The sequence below is a fragment of the Tupaia chinensis genome, unplaced genomic scaffold (assembly GCF_000334495.1).
Source record: "Tupaia chinensis unplaced genomic scaffold, TupChi_1.0 Scaffold138060_1, whole genome shotgun sequence".
In the NCBI taxonomy this organism is placed as follows: Eukaryota; Metazoa; Chordata; class Mammalia; order Scandentia; family Tupaiidae; genus Tupaia; species Tupaia belangeri.
Genome location: NW_006197961.1, coordinates 1,912,629 through 1,927,645, shown reverse-complemented (window position 1 = coordinate 1,927,645; position 15,017 = coordinate 1,912,629). Strand labels below are relative to the sequence as shown.

At 55.0% G+C, this 15,017-nt stretch overlaps 2 protein-coding genes across 4 annotated transcripts in view; one reads left to right on the top strand and one right to left on the bottom strand.

Annotated features, from left to right (window-relative positions):
• PTGER1 (prostaglandin E receptor 1) overlaps positions 1-971 on the top strand; it is a 2,483-nt gene extending 1,512 nt beyond the window's left edge. The window contains exon 2 of the mRNA XM_014592621.2: positions 315-971. Within this exon, the coding sequence (XP_014448107.1) occupies positions 315-619 (305 nt within the window). The 3' untranslated portion in view covers positions 620-971. The remainder of the gene's footprint in view (positions 1-314) is intronic.
• Positions 972-1,255: 284 nt separating this feature from the next.
• The window catches only part of PKN1 (protein kinase N1), a 29,864-nt gene continuing 16,102 nt past the window's right edge, over positions 1,256-15,017 (bottom strand). For 2 of the 3 annotated variants that reach the window (XM_014592640.1, XM_006161014.3), the window contains exons 8-22: positions 11,316-11,425; positions 11,082-11,225; positions 8,233-8,308; positions 8,011-8,152; positions 7,827-7,920; positions 6,198-6,277; positions 6,041-6,116; positions 5,847-5,938; positions 4,746-4,922; positions 3,474-3,536; positions 3,253-3,329; positions 2,942-3,084; positions 2,681-2,788; positions 2,508-2,588; positions 1,256-1,549 (exon numbers count right to left, since the gene is read on the bottom strand). In XM_014592640.1, coding sequence (XP_014448126.1) covers positions 1,346-1,549; positions 2,508-2,588; positions 2,681-2,788; positions 2,942-3,084; positions 3,253-3,329; positions 3,474-3,536; positions 4,746-4,922; positions 5,847-5,938; positions 6,041-6,116; positions 6,198-6,277; positions 7,827-7,920; positions 8,011-8,152; positions 8,233-8,308; positions 11,082-11,225; positions 11,316-11,425 — 1,667 coding nt within the window. In that variant the 3' untranslated portion in view covers positions 1,256-1,345. The remainder of the gene's footprint in view (positions 1,550-2,507; positions 2,589-2,680; positions 2,789-2,941; positions 3,085-3,252; positions 3,330-3,473; positions 3,537-4,745; positions 4,923-5,846; positions 5,939-6,040; positions 6,117-6,197; positions 6,278-7,826; positions 7,921-8,010; positions 8,153-8,232; positions 8,309-11,081; positions 11,226-11,315; positions 11,426-15,017) is intronic. The other variant, XM_014592641.1, reaches the window with a different exon arrangement.

The following is a 15,017-nucleotide window of genomic DNA, read 5'->3' as shown; positions in this document are numbered from 1 at the left end:
AGAGAGCCAGCCCTAACTCTGATGCCCATTCTCCCTCGCAGCCCCTTCCCACACAGACCAGCATGGGTCTTCTCTCCAGCCCCACCCTTCGAGGCGCGGACGCGTATTCCCTGAGCTGCTCCCACGGCCCCTCGTTTCTCTTCTCCCTTTCGTGAAAGTCATGTCCTTCAGAATAGCTAGAACTCCTCTCTCTGGCAGCAGCCTGCACCCACTGAAGGCCTCGCTTCTGCACGTCCTTGCTCACGTCTTTCCATAGTTCTTCCCACGCAGGCCCCACTCCCCTCCCTGGGCCCCTCGGCTCCCCGCCATTCCAGCCCCACACGCTCCCCATTCACAGCAGCTCTCCCGGCAGGTGTTGGTGGTGCTGGCCGTCGGGGGCTGGAGCTCCAGCTCCCTACAGCGGCCTCTGTTTCTGGCCGTGCGCCTTGCCTCCTGGAACCAGATCCTGGACCCCTGGGTGTACATCCTGCTGCGCCAGGCCGTGCTGCGCCAACTCCTTCGCCTCCTGCCCCCGAGAGCCAGCGTCAAGGGCGGCCCCGGGGGAATGAGCCTAACCCGCAGCGCCTGGGAGGTCAGCTCGCTGCGCAGCTCCCGGCACAGCGGTCTTAGCCATTTCTAAGCACTCCCAGAAACCCAATGGCTGAGCCAGCCCACCCCGGGCCGGATCCAGGTGCGCGGTGCAGAGCCTTGGGAAATAAAGCCACGTAGCGAGTCTAGGGCGGTGTGTCCCGTCGAGGCTGCAGCACCTACTATGGCCGTGCAGGAGCGGCAGAAGGCCTCCAGGCGAGTGCAGTTCTACGACTGGCCACGTGAGGGCGCAGAGACACCGGACGCTCGGTCAGCAAGTAGCGGCCGATTCCGCCCAGCACCAGCCACTTGCGCATGCGCGCAGCGCCCTGGCCACAGTCCTGGACTTAGGGTTCATTAAAGCGAGCATTTGGGGTGCGCTTCCCACCTCTGCAACCGTCGGGACAGACTCTCTCAACCATTCTGCTCATTATGACCACGAGCTCCTCCAACATACCCCAAGACCGGACCCCCCAAGCCACACGCCATCACAGACCCCTATCTCCACACACGACCCCGAGCCCCCCACCATAACAGCCCTGAGTCTACACCCCGTTTTGACCCTCTTCAAATGACTCCCAGGGCACTTCGCCATCCCTTAAGCCCCCTATCCACCCGCCTCAACTGTCCCCACTTCCAAGCCCCACCCCACATCACTGAGCAAAAAACAAAAAAGACAAAGAAAGGATGCATGGACGGGGCGAACCCCAAAGACCTTTTTAAAAACTAAGAGCTCTCGGACAAGGCAGGGCAGGGCTGGGCAGGGCACCGGGGAGGGCTAGCAGCCCCCAGCCACGAAGTCGAAGTCCCGGAAGGCTGCCTGCTCCGCAGCCGTGAGCGGCCGTGCATCGCGGGGCGGGCTCAGAGTGGGGGGTTCTCCCGTGAACTCCTCGTCGAAGTTGCTGACGTCGGTGCGGCCGGACAGCTTGGGCACGAAGGGCGGTGGCAGGCGTCGAGCCAGCAGGGCGTCCCAGCCCAGGGTCTGCAGGGAACGGTGGGGAGTGGGGGTGAGGGCGTGGTCAGTGATGGGGGCGGAGGGGGAGAGGGCGTGGTCAGTGATGGGGGCGGAGGGGGAGAGGGCGTGGTCAGTGATGGGGGCGGAGGGGGAGAGGGCGTGGTCAGTGATGGGGGCGGAGGGGGAGAGGGCGTGGTCAGTGATGGGGGCGGAGGGGGAGAGGGCGTGGTCAGTGATGGGGGCGGAGGGGGAGAGGGCGTGGTCAGTGATGGGGGCGGAGGGGGAGAGGGCGTGGTCAGTGATGGGGGCGTCCCGGTTGCAAGAGGGCCCAGGGCTGGACCTCTGGGGATCAGCTCGAGGGGTCTCAAGACAGAGAGAGAGAGGGGTGGAGGGGACTGGGGTCTCTGGGAGGATCTGGAGGCTCACACACATAACAGTGTCCCTCACAGTCCAGGCTCAGTGGATAGAGGGTCCGGAATGGGGGTGGACAGGAGGGAGAAAATGGAGTCGTGACAGCGTCTGAGGGGCAGGACAGAGCTGGAGGGGCAGTAATGTCCTGACAACTCCTTCTCCCTTGCAGCCCCCTTCCCCTCTTCCTTCCTGGGATCCTCCTAGCAGCTAGGCCTGGGGGTCGTTACCTGACCCTTGATGGGGAAAATGATAGGGGTTTTGTTTTTGTTTTTCTGTTTTTTGTTTTTGTTTTGAGAGGTTTTGCTATAGGCTGCGTGTACTCGCCAGAGAGAGAGACAGAAGTGAGAAATCACCCCCCAGGGGGGATGGTCACGCCGCAATCCCTTCTCCTCCATTCTCCTCTCCGGATCTTGGGCACACACGCACACGCGCCTGGTGTGAGTTTAAGCCACCGGATCCGGGACTCAAACCGCGGCCGACTACATGGGAGTCCAGCGACATAGCCATGATGCCAACTGCTGGCCCCGATGGGGTTCTTGGGAGAAGTGGCCAGGCCCTTGGGGGGGACTCTCACCCGGAAGAAGGGCTGCTTTTTCACATCTTCTGCATCTTTCTCGCTGGACCCCAATCTCCGTTCGGGATTCCTTCGTAAGAGCTGCGGGTGAGGGAGGAAGCCTGGGGTCAGGGTCTGTCCCTTTTCTGGTCCCCCCTATAACCCTCCCCCATACTGGGGGGCGGGGTCCTCACCCTTCGCATGAGGCCCATGGCTTCGGCGGACAGGAAGCGGGGGTAGCGGACTTCATCGTTGACAATGCTGTCAAACACCTCTTCCTCGTCGTCCCCTGGGAACGGGGACTGGGACAGGGACAGCCGGGTGACGCGGCCTGGCCACCCCACCACGCCCAGCTCCATCTGAGCCCCCCACTGCAGCTGCACTGTCCCCCTGGGTGCTGGCCTCCCCGGGAGGCTAAGGAGCCCACGTCACTGATGTGGATGTCAAGGCCTCACCTCACCAACCAGCATCTCGTAGAGCAGGACGCCCAGCCCCCACCAGTCCACGGCCCGCGTGTAGGACGTGTCCGTCAGCACCTCGGGGGCCAGGAACTCCGGGGTCCCACAGAACGTGCTGGTCCGGTCCCCATAGCCCATCCCTGGGGACAGGAAGGCCGTGTGAGGGTATGATGGGGTTGGCGGGGGTGTCTCAGCCAGCCTCATCCCAGGGTCAGGGTGGGAGTAACCCCAAATACCAGTTGGGATGCTGATCACCCCCCCTCCTTTGGCAAATGCCCAGAGGACCCCCACATGCGCCAGCCCCTCACCCTCTTTGCAGAGGCCAAAGTCCGCGATCTTGACGTAGCCCTCAGTGTCCAAGAGCAAATTGTCCAACTTCAGGTCCCTGTGGGGGGCCGGGAGATGTCAAGAGAAATAGGGGGGGGTCTGGGCTTGACCCAGAGCCTGGGCTGCCCACCCCGCCGGGAGGAAGAGCATGCACACGCATGCACACACACACACACACACACACACACACACACACACACACCTGTACACGATCTTGTGTTCGTGGAGAAACTGCAACCCCAGCACCACACAGGCTGAATAAAAGCTGCAGAAAGATGGAGCCAGCGGATAATGTAGGGGTTAGGTTGTTGGACGCCCACGTGGCAGACCGCGGTTCGAGTCCCAGACCCAGAGGCTTGAAACTCCCGCCACGCAGGTGTGCATGTGTGCCCAAGATCCTGGGCACGGGAGGAGAATGGGGGAAAAGGGATTGTGGTGTGGCCATGCCCCCTGGGGGTGATAGCTCGCTGTCTCTGTCTCTCTGTCTAGTGAGTACATATGCTCTATACCAAAAATCACTCCGAAAAAAAAACAATAAGCTTTAGAAAAGTGGGGCCAGCAGATGGCTTAGCAATTACATCGCTGGACTCCACATGGCAGACTGTGGTTTGAGTCCTGGACCCAGAGGCTTGAAACTCATGCCATGCACATCTGCATGAGTGCCCAAGATCCCAGGAGGAGAAAGGGGGAGAAGGGATTGCAGTGTGGTCATCTCTCAGGGAGTGATTTCTCACTTTTCCTCTTTCTGTCTTCCCTTGAACCCCCACCCCACCCTCTGAAAAAAAGGGGAAAAAAAAGCTAGAGGGATCAGCAGGGGTCATGGTGGTTAAGGTGCTGGACACTCCCACCTGGCTGACCACGGTTTGAGTCCCGGACCTGGTGGCTTGCTTCCTCTCTCTCTCTCTCTCTCTCTCCCCTTCTGTGGTTAAATTAAATAGAAATAAATAAAGACAAATAAAATATTTTTTAAGGGCGCTGGACTCCCACCCAGCCAACGGCAGTTCGAGTCCCAGACCTGGTGGCTTGCTTTCTTACTTTCTCTCTCTTACTCTATCTCTCTCTGGTCAAATGAAAGTAAATAAATAAATGGATAAATAAAGTTAAGTGAAAAAAATAACAATGATTTAAATAAATAGATAGAATTAATGGATGAATAAATAAAATTTAAAAAAAAAAAGCCTGGCTAGAAGCTACCATGAAGGCACCAGGCTGCCTCTGCAAGGGGGAAGGTCCCCCAAGCCTGGCCTTTGCATCCTCAAACACCTATCCCCAGCTTCCCAATGCTCCAGGAGGCGCAGAGAGAAGGAAGCTGTCTACCTCCCAGAGCTGGGGTATCCCGAGGCCTGGCGTGGGGAGGGCCAGGTGCAGGGTGGGGGCTGGTGGGGCGTGGCCAGGGTGGGGTGTGGCCTCGTGGGGCGTGACCAGGGAGTGGCGATGCTCGTGCGTGGCTGGGTGGTGGCCTGATGGGGCTTACACGGCCCGGGGCTCGGAGAACACGTCACTGTGAATGTGCAACATCAGATCCCCGCCGGCCGAGTACTCCATGACAAAACACACGTGCTCTGGCGTCTGGAAACAGCCGAAAAGGTTCACCAGGAAGGGGTGTCCTGCGCTGGTCACTGCCGCCAAGATCCGCTTCTCACACATGAGGCTGGGCGGGGTGGGGAGCTGCGGTCAGGGATCTTAGCTGTCCCCGACCCTGATTCCTGCACGCCCCCTCCACCTCACCTTTCCCAAGTAACCCCCCAAGTCCCACCAGGAATGTGAAATGCTCAGCAGGTATTCGCTCAGGGCCTCTGAGGTCCTGTGCAACTCTGGGACGGCTACTGAATATCTCTGTCTCCATGGGGCCAGCAGGTGGCGGTGGTTAAGGGCGCTGGACTCCCACATGGCTGACTCTAGTTCAAGTCATGGGACCCGGTGGCTTGCTCTCTCTCTCTCTCTGTCCCTCTCTGGTCAAATTAAACTAAGTAAATAAAGTTAAATAAAATCATTCTTAAAAATAAAAAAAGTCTCTGGGGACCAGCAGTTAGTGTAATGACTGTCGCTGGACTCCCATGTAGTCAACTACAGTTCGAGTCCCGGACCCGGTGGCTTAAACTCACACCAGGCGCGTGTGCATGCGTGCCCAAGACCCTGAGAGGAGAATGGAGGAGAAGGGATTGTGGCGTGGCCATTGCCCCTGGGGGGAGATTTCTCGCTTACTGTCTCTCTGTGTCTTTCTGGGGAGTACACACGCCCTATAGCAAAAAAAAAAAATCTCAAGAAAGAAATCCTGAATGTGTTACTTCCTGGCTGTGTGACCTTGGGCAAATTTCCCACCCTCTCTGGGCCATCATCAGAATGAGAAAGTAACTGTATTTCCCTTCTAGGGCTGTGTGCAAGCAGTAATGAGTGAGTTACTAAATAACAGCCTTCCAAGTTTTTATTATCTGAAGAACTAGGCTGTGAGGGGCCGTGACTAGTCGCTATCCCATGAGTCACTCTGACTGCTGCTGCTCCAGGGAGCTGGCTCTGCTTTCATTTCCCAGAAGAGAAGACAGAGGTCCCCAGAGGGTCAAGGCAGGGTCCCTACCTCTCGACCTCATCGCGGGCCACGATGTCCCCTTTCTTTAAAGCCTTGATGGCAAACAGCTCCCCGCTGGACCGGAATTCAGAGAGCAGCACCTAGACCCACAGTGGGGAAGCGGTGACCTCAGTGACCAGTCTGGGGACATAGGGGTGAGTCTGGCCTCCCAGCCCCCCTCACCTCCCTGCCCTCCTCCTCACCTTCCCAAAGTGACCCCGGCCCAGCACCGCCAGGAACTTGAAGTCCTCGAGGGTCAAGGGTGACTTCCTCAGAGGGCTGTGGAGAGAGGACAGTGGTAGGGACAGGGGTGGGGGGACAGCAGCCAGGGGTGGAGGAGGGCTGCGGGAGGGGTGTCACCTGCACAGGGCGGGGCCTGGGGTCTCCTGGGGCTCTGAAGGCAGCTCGGGAGTGGAGGTGGTTTCCTGGATAGGGGAAGTCTGGGTTAAGACAAAGGTGAGATGAGTCAGAGATGTCCCCAAACCTAGACCTGCCCTTCCCCTCTCCTGTCACCCCCCTCCTTGTCCACCTCGTCACTGTGCCCTGGACATATCAGGTGCTATTCTACCCCAGGGCCTTTGCACGACTGTTTCCTCTTCCTGGACCACAAAGCCGAAAATACAGATTCCTTTCAACTGATGATGGGGTCGTGTCCACATAAAGCCACTGAAAGCCAGGAATATCATACATCCAAAAGGCATTTATTGGGACCAGCAGTTGGTGCAATGGCTATGCCACTGGACTCCCGTGTTGTCAACTGTGGTTCGAGGCCCGGACCCGGTGGCTTAAACTCACACCTGGCACGTGTGCGTGCGTGCCCAAGATCCCGAGAGGAGAATGAAGGAGAAGGGATTGCGGCGTGGCCATCCCCCCGGGGGGTGATTTCTCGCTTTCTATCTCTCTGTCTCTGTCTGTCTGGTGAGTGAACTTCCCATGGATCACACAGCCGTGGGGGGCAGAGCTGGGATGGGAATGGAGGCAGCTTGGCTCTGGAGTAGGGAGTTTTATTTTGCTTTGTTTTTGAGAGAGGTTTTTGCTAGAGGGCATGAGGGCTTGCCAGGGAGACAGAGTGAGAGAGACAGAAAGCAAAAAATCACCCCCCAGGGGGGATGGCTATGCCGCAACCCCTTCTTTTCCATTCTCCTCTGAGGATTTTGGGCACACACACAAATGTACCTGGCATAAGTTTTGTTTGTTTGTTTGTTTTTTAGTACATATGCTGCCTAAGCAAACACACCGAGTTTCAATCCGCTGGGTCCAGGACTTGAAGTGTGGTCGACTATGGGGGTGTCCAATAACATAACCATTATGCCATCTGCTGGTCTCATTTTCTCTAAGTGTGCCATAGGGCATGTGCACTCACAAGCGAGAGATACAGAGACAGAGAAATCACCCCCTGGGGGGATGGCCACACCGCAATCCTTTCTCCTGCACTCTTTGCAGGATTTTGGGTATGTATGCACACACACCCGGTGTGTTTTTCTAGCCACCAGGTCTGGGATTTAAACTCCTTAGTCGGCCACGTATGTTCCAGCCACCTTAATCTCCATGCCACTTGCTGGCCTTCTAAGCAGAGTTCTGAACCAGGAACTTTTTTTATGGGTTTATTAGAAATGTGCTGTGTGCTGGGACCAGCAGTTGGCATAATCGCTATGTCACTGGACTCCCATGTAGTCAACCGTGGTTCGAGTCCTAGACCCGGTGGCTTAAATTCACGCTGGGCGCGTGTGCGTGCATGCCCAAGATCCCGAGAGGAGAATGGAGGAGAAGGGATTGTGGTATGGCCATCCCCTCTGGGGGGTGATTTCTCACTTTCTGTCTCTATGTCTCTCTCTGTCTTTCAGACGAGCGCACCACCATGCCCTATAGCAAAAACCTCTCCAAAATAAAAGAGACGAACTGTGTGATCTCAGGGCAGACCCTGGCCGTCTCTGGTCCTGGACCTCTGATATTCCGGGTTTTGGGGGGAGCGTGGAAGGGGCTGCTTACCGGGCTCAGTGGGGTTTGAGGAGGACCCAGAGGACTCTTCTGGGGCGAGATGTCCACATCAGCCCCAAGGTTCAGCTTCTCCACGGATAGGTCTCTGCGGCACCAGACACGAAGGTATGTCAGGGACCCAGCGCCCTGGGAAGCCACAAGGGGCACCCCGGACCCCAGAGCCCTCCCTCTTTACCCCGTGGGCCGGGCCTCGGATCCTGGAGAAGCCCCGGGGCTGAAGGTCCCTGAGGCCGTGGTGTTGGGGATGAGTCTCCGAAGCAGCCGCACCCACGTGGCCACGTCGATGTTCATCTGTCTGGCGCGCTGAAAGGCCTTCCCTGGAGGCCAGCGGGCAGGGTCACCCCCTGTGACTCACAGGACCCCCCCATTGCTCCCCAGCCCTGGGACGCCCCCTCACCTTGCTGCTTGGAGAAGATTTTTTTCTGCCGTCGGAGTCGAGGAATCCTCTCGATGACGGGGTTGCGGAAAGTGACCTGGGGGGAGTGGCCGACAGTTAGGCCCCCTGGTGGCCCGTGGGCAGCCTAGCCAGGAAGTCTTTAAGGACAGAGGAGGAGGGCGCTCCCGATGGCCCGGAAGTCGGCCCTGCTCTGCTGCCTCCTCTCAGTGTTCCTGTCATTGGATCATATGAGGGTTTCAGTCTCAGGATATGGAACGGGTGACAGACAGACAGACAGACAGTACACAGAGACGGAGGGACGGGGTTGACAGGATGGATGGATGGTGGGCGGGGTGGAGACGTGACTAGATAGAGAAAGAGAAGGGACCAGCTGATGTGGTAATGGTTGCGTCGCTGGACTCCCACATAGTTGACTGTGGTTCGAGTCCCAGGCCCAGCACCTTAAAACTCATGTTGGGTTGGGACCGGCAGATGGCATGGTGGATAAGGGCACAGGACTCCCACACAGCCGACCACGGTTCAAGTCCGGGACCTGGCAGCTTGCTTTTTCACTTTCTCTCTCTCTCTCTCTTTCTCTCTGTCTCTGTCCCTCTCTGGTCAAATAAATAAATAAATAAGGTGAAATAAAATTATGTTTAAAAAAAGAAAAAAGAAAAATGAAAAAAACTCACATTGGGTGTATGTGCATGTGGGCCCAAGATCCCGCGAGGGAAAAGGATTAGAAGGGATTGTGGCATGGCCATGTCCCCCGGGGGGTGATTTCTCACTTTCTGTCTCTCTGTCTCTCTCTGTCTTTTTTGGCAAGTGCACACGCCTTATACAAAAACCTCTCAAAAAAAAAAAAAAAAAAAAAAAGGAGATGGGGCCACCAGGTGGTGTGATAGATAAGGGCGCTGGATTCCCATATGGCTGACCATGGTTCAAGTCCCGGACCTGGTGGCTTGCTTTCTGACTTTCCTTTTCTCTTTCTCTCTCTCTGGTGTCAAATCAAAAAGATAACAGTAACAAATGGAATTAAATAAATAATTATTTAATTAAAAAAAAGAGAGAGAGAGAGAGAGACTGAGAGATTGGGTGGGCAGGCAGATAGAAGATAGCAGATAGGTTGGGTGGGTAGATGGCTGTACGGACAGACTGGATTGATGGACAGACAGACAGGACGGATAAGAAGACAGGACTGATTGAATGACAGGCTGGATGGATAGACAGACAGATTTGATAGACAGGCAGACAGACGGAATGGAAAGATAGATAGGCTGGATAGCTACATAGAAGATAGTAGACAGGGGCTGAACGGTGGCGTGGTGTTTAAGGTGCCGGGCTCCCACACGGCGAAGTGCAGTTCGAGTCCCGGACCTGGCAGCTGGCCTTCTCGCTTTCTCTCTCCCTGTGTGTCTCTCTCTGGCGAGTGCAAACCAAACCCAAAACTAAAGCATCCCTGCCCTTGAGTGACGTGTGATGAGCATGTATGTGAAGTGGAGCACGGGTACAGGTTAGGAGCAAATTTAAGGAATGTCTGATGCTCTGCGATGCTTGGCCCACATGGGAAGGCTCCTGATTAGTATGTCGAGGTTCCCCTGTACATGCCAGCCACACGCGTGCTCGTGGTCGGTGGAGGGTGAGGGTGCACTGCAGCATGAAGACCCTTTGAAGGCACCTCTCTCTCTCTCTCTGTCTGTCTCTCTCTGCTAAACAAGAGGGTTGGCCATTTTTCTTCTCTATGCCTCGATTTCCTCTTGTGTCAAATTCAACTCATAACAGTCCATCTTTTGTTGGTTGCTAGGAGATTAAATGTCCACAAAGCACTTAGCCCAGGGCTGGTTTATACCCTCAAGCTCAGCTAGAAAAAAATTGTTTTGGGGGGGAGAGTTTTTACTATAGGGCGCATGCACTTGCCAGAAAGACAGAGAGAGACAGAGAGACAGAAAGCGAGAAATCACCCCCCAGGGGGGATAGCCACACCGCAATCCCTTCTCCTCCATTCTCCTCTCAGGATCTTGGGCACGCATGCACATGCACCTGGAATTAGTTTAAGCCACCGGGTCTGGGACTCGAACCGCGGTCGACTACATGGGAGTCCAGCAACGTAGCCATTACGCTAACTGCTAGTCCCTAATTTTTACTTATTCATTTATTTACTTTAATTTGACTAGAGAGAAATGGGGGGAGGGGGGAATCAGGTCCAGGACTCGATCCATGGTCAGCCTTGGGGGAGTGTCCAGCACCTGGACCACCACACCACCTGCTGGTCCCCAGCGCTTGGTATGTTTCCAAACAGCCAGGTCTGGGACTCGAACCATGCAGTTGGCTATGTGCGATCCACCCGTCTTACCTACTATGCCTCTGGCTGGCCCACCAGTGTGTTTTTCAAGCCACGGGGCCAGAATGTGAGCTGTAGTCAACCATGCAGGATCCAACTCCCTTAACCATCAAGACAAGGAACTGGCCCTCAATGCTTTCTAAATTTTTTTTTGAGACACTTCTACTATAGGACACATGTACTCACCAGAGAGACAGTGAGAGACAGAGAGATGGAAAGTGAGAAATAACTCTTCAGAGGGGAGATGGCCATGCCACAATCCCTTCTCCTCCGTCCTCCTCTCGGGGGTTTGGGCACGTACACACACGCACCCGGAGTGAGTTTCAGGCCTCATGGTCTGAGACTCGAACCACAGTGAACCATGCAGGAGTCCAGCACCTTAACCACTACGCCCCCTGCTGGCCACTCCATGTATTTTTCTATCAAAGTTCAGAGACCAACGGAATTCCTATCTTCCCTTCTAGAGAACTGGGAGCAGAGAAGGCAGGAAGCATTTTCTCGGGGTCATTGGTCAAGGGTCAGGCTGTACCTCGGCCACCAGGCAACCCTGGGGCTCCATGTCCAGCTGCACCTCGTGCCTCTCGTTGTCCAAGAAATCCTCCAACTTTAGGAATTTCAGGGCGCACAGGCCCCGCTGGTCCCTCCAGAACACAGCTAACTCCAGCTCCCGGGCCTTGAGGGAGGGAAGAGACATAGCCCCTGGGGTGACCGAGGCCCAGAAGCCCTCCTCCCCCAGGCCCCACCAGCCCCTAACCCGGCGCACCCTCTCCAGCTCCAGGATGAAGTTCTGGTCCCAAGCGTTGGGGCCGCATGGCTTCCAGGACGTCTGACCCACCACGGTGTTGTCTAGTTTGAGGACAGTACTGACTTCGCCTGCAACAGGAGGGGGTAGGCAGGGATACCTGAGTGGGGACACCTCCTAGTTTCCTAACTTCCTTTCTTCCATCCCTCCCTCCATTTTGCCAGAGGGCATGTGTGCTCGCTGGAGAGAGACAGAGAAAGAAAGAGAGAAGGAGAAAGCAAGGAAGCACCCCCCATGGGGTATGGACACACCAAAATCTATTCTTTTCTTTTTTTTTTTCTTTTTCTTTTTCTTTTTTTTTTTTTGGAGAGGTTTTTTGCTATAGGGCGCGTGTGCTCGCCAGACAGAGAGAGAGAGACAGAGAGACAGAAAGTGAGAAATCACCCCCCAGGGGGGATGGTCACGCCACAATCCCTTCTCCTCCATTCTCCTCTCGGGATCTTGGGTACGTACGCACACGCGCCTGGTGTGAGTTTTAAGCCACCGGGTCCAGGACGTGAACCGCGGTCGACTATGTGGGAGTCCAGTGACATAGCCATTACGCTAACTGCTGGTTCCTCAAAATCTATTCTTTTTTTTTTCCCCAAAATCTATTCTTCATCTTCTCTCCGTTCAGGATTTTGGCCAGGTACACATGCACACCTAACATGTTGTTTTTTCTTTTAAAAAACCTTTAATGATTGGGGCCAGCAGGTGTCGTGGTGGTTAAAGGTGCTGGACTTCCACATGGCTGACCACGGTTCGAGTCTTGGACATGGCAGTTTGATGTCTCACCTTCTCTCTCTCTTTCTTTCGATCCGTCTCTCTAAATAAATAAATAAAGTTAAATAAAACAATTCTTTCTTAAAAAAATAATTATTTATTTATTCTTCATTTACTCTAATCTGACCAAAGAGAGAGAGAAAGAAAGGGAAAGGGACAAAGCAAGCCACCAGGTCTGGGACTCGAACCATGGTCAGCCCCATGGGAATGTCCCGCTCTGTAACCATCATGCCACCTGCTGGCCCCCACATAAAATAATTCTTAAATAAGAAGTGTTTACTTATGGGACCAGCAGTTGGTGTCATGGCTATGTTGCTGGACTCCCATGTAGTCAACCTCAGTTTGAGTCTCGGACCCAGTGGCTTAAATTCATGCTGGGCGCGTGTGCGTGCGTGCCCAAGATCCCGAGAAGAGAATGGAGGAGAATGGATTGCGGCATGGCCATCCCCCCTGGGGGGTGATTTCTCACTTTCTGTCTCTCTGTCTCTCTTTCTGGCAAGCGCACGTACCCTATAGCAAAAACTTCTTCCCCCCAATAAAAGTGTTTACTTAAAAAAAATTATTTATTGTGGCCGGCAAGTGGAATGGTGGTTAAGGGCACTGGACTCCCACACGGCCGACCATGGTTCAAGTCTCGGACCTGGTGGCTTGCTTTCTCACTTCCTCTCTCTCTCTGTCTCTCTCTGATCAAACTGAAAAATAATAACGATAATAATAATAAATAAAGTTAAATAAAAATTCTTAAAAATTATTTATTCAATTTATTATTATTTTAATTTGACCAGAGAGAGACAAAGAAGAGAGAAACGGAAATTGGGAAAGTAAGCCACCAGGTTCAGGACTCGAACTTCAGTCAGCATGTGGGAGTCCAGCACCCCAACCACCATGCCACCTGCTGGCCCCATTTTTTTTCCTTTTAGTTTTTTTTGCTATATGGTATGTATGCTTTTCCAGAGAAACAGGGAGAGGGACAGTGGGAAATCAGCCCCCAGGGGGGATGGCCACACCACAATCCCTTCTTGTTCAATCTCCTCTTGGGATTTTGGGCATGCATGCACACGCGCCCAGCGTGATCTTCAAGCTGCTGAGTCTGAAACTCAAACCACATCGTCAGCCATGTGGGATCCAGTGCCTTAACTTCCACACCACCTGCTGGTCCGTGTCCAGCATATTTTCCAAGCCTCTGGGGCCGGGATTCGAACCATGATCAACCATATGGGATCCGGCTCCTTTACTACTAGGCCACAAGGCCAGCCCATTTTGTTGTCTTTTTTTTTGTTTGTTTTTAAGATTTTTATATAGGGTGTGTATACTTACCAGAGAGAGAGAGAGAAAGACAGAGAAGGAGAAAGTAAGTAAAAAATCAGCCCCGAGGGGATGGCCACACCATAATCCCTTCCCCTCCATTCTCTTCTTGGGACTTTGGGCATGCACAGGCACATGCCCTGCATGAGCTTCAAGCTGCCAGGTCCGGGACTCAAACTGCGGTTGGCCATGTACAAGCGCAGCACCTTAACCACTACGCCACCTCTGGCCCCAATGGGTTCGTTTTTTACCGCCTGACAGATTCAGGGTCTCCCAGGTCTCCATGCCACCCACGATGCCCACTCACTGGTGTTCTCAGTTTCTGCTTTGAGGCTGCTCCGGCCGCTAAGGCTTCCACTTCGGCTATAAAGGCCCCGGGATGGGCGGCTCAGGAAGGGGGGACGGCTGTCAGGGGTTCCGGGTCCCCCTGCTGAGGGTGAAGGGTTCCAGGGGATGGTCTCTGGGAGGTCCTTGCAGCCCACCACGCGTACCTCCAGGGTCCCTGCAGGAGGACAAGGCTCAGTGGGGAAGGGGGAGCGGGGTCACATTTGAGGCAGACAAGAGGAAGTGGTCACAGATGGAGGGGACATCCCAAAATGGCCCGTGGCAAATGGGAGCCAGTCAGGGACAAGCATGGGGAGGCAGGGGGTCAGAAGGATGTCTGAGCCGGAAGTGAGAATGAGACAAGGTGGGGTGTAGGAATAAAAGAGAGGTATGGGGGCAGAGGCTAGGACTCAAGAAGGAATAGGGGTAGAGCCAACAGATGGCGTGGTGGTCAAAATCTTGGACTCCCACATAGCCGACTAGGGTTCGAGTCCTGGACGTGCTGACTTAAAAATCACACCAGGCGTGTGAGACATGCATGCTCAAAATCCCGAGAGGAGAATGGAGGAGGAACTGAGCCATGGCCATCCCCCTTGGGAGGATGATTTCACACTTTCTCTCTCTCTCAAAAACACACGCCCTATGGAAAAGAAAGAAGAAACAGGTGGGACTCAGGAGTCCAGGGTAGAATTTATCCCGCTAATCTGAGGTCTAAGATGAACCGGGGGGTCTAGAGGGTCACAGGTCTGCAGAGGAGCTAAGGGGTCTAAGGAAGGTGGAGGAGGCTGGCCTTAGGGGGCTGTTCAGGGCTACGGGTCTGAGAGTGAGGCTGGAAAAAGAACAAGAGGGGAGAGGTGAGTGTGGGGACCAGAATCTAGGGTCAGAGGGCAAGCTGGGGGTGCAAGACCAGGTGCATGAGTTGGTGGGCTTGGGGAAATAGGGTGCAGGCTTAGAGGATTGGGGTGATTGGGGAGGGAGAGGACAGTGGGATGGAACAGTGGAGATTCGGGGTGGGGGGTGGGGATCTCAGGACAGGGAAATCAGAGGGTCAGAGGCCCAGAGCTGCAGGGCTGGGGTGAGGGCTTACCTGTGAGCGGTGCAGGTTTGCACAGGGTGCTGTAGTGCGTGGCGGGGAAGGGCCCGGCCAGGCGGGCGCTGAAAGCGGCAGAGGAAGCTGCAGCGAGTTCTTCCCGCAGAAGTCGCCCCTTGGGGTGGTCGGCGGGCAGGTCCCCAAGCCTCCGCTCCAGTCCCTCCCGCAGCAGTCCCACCTTA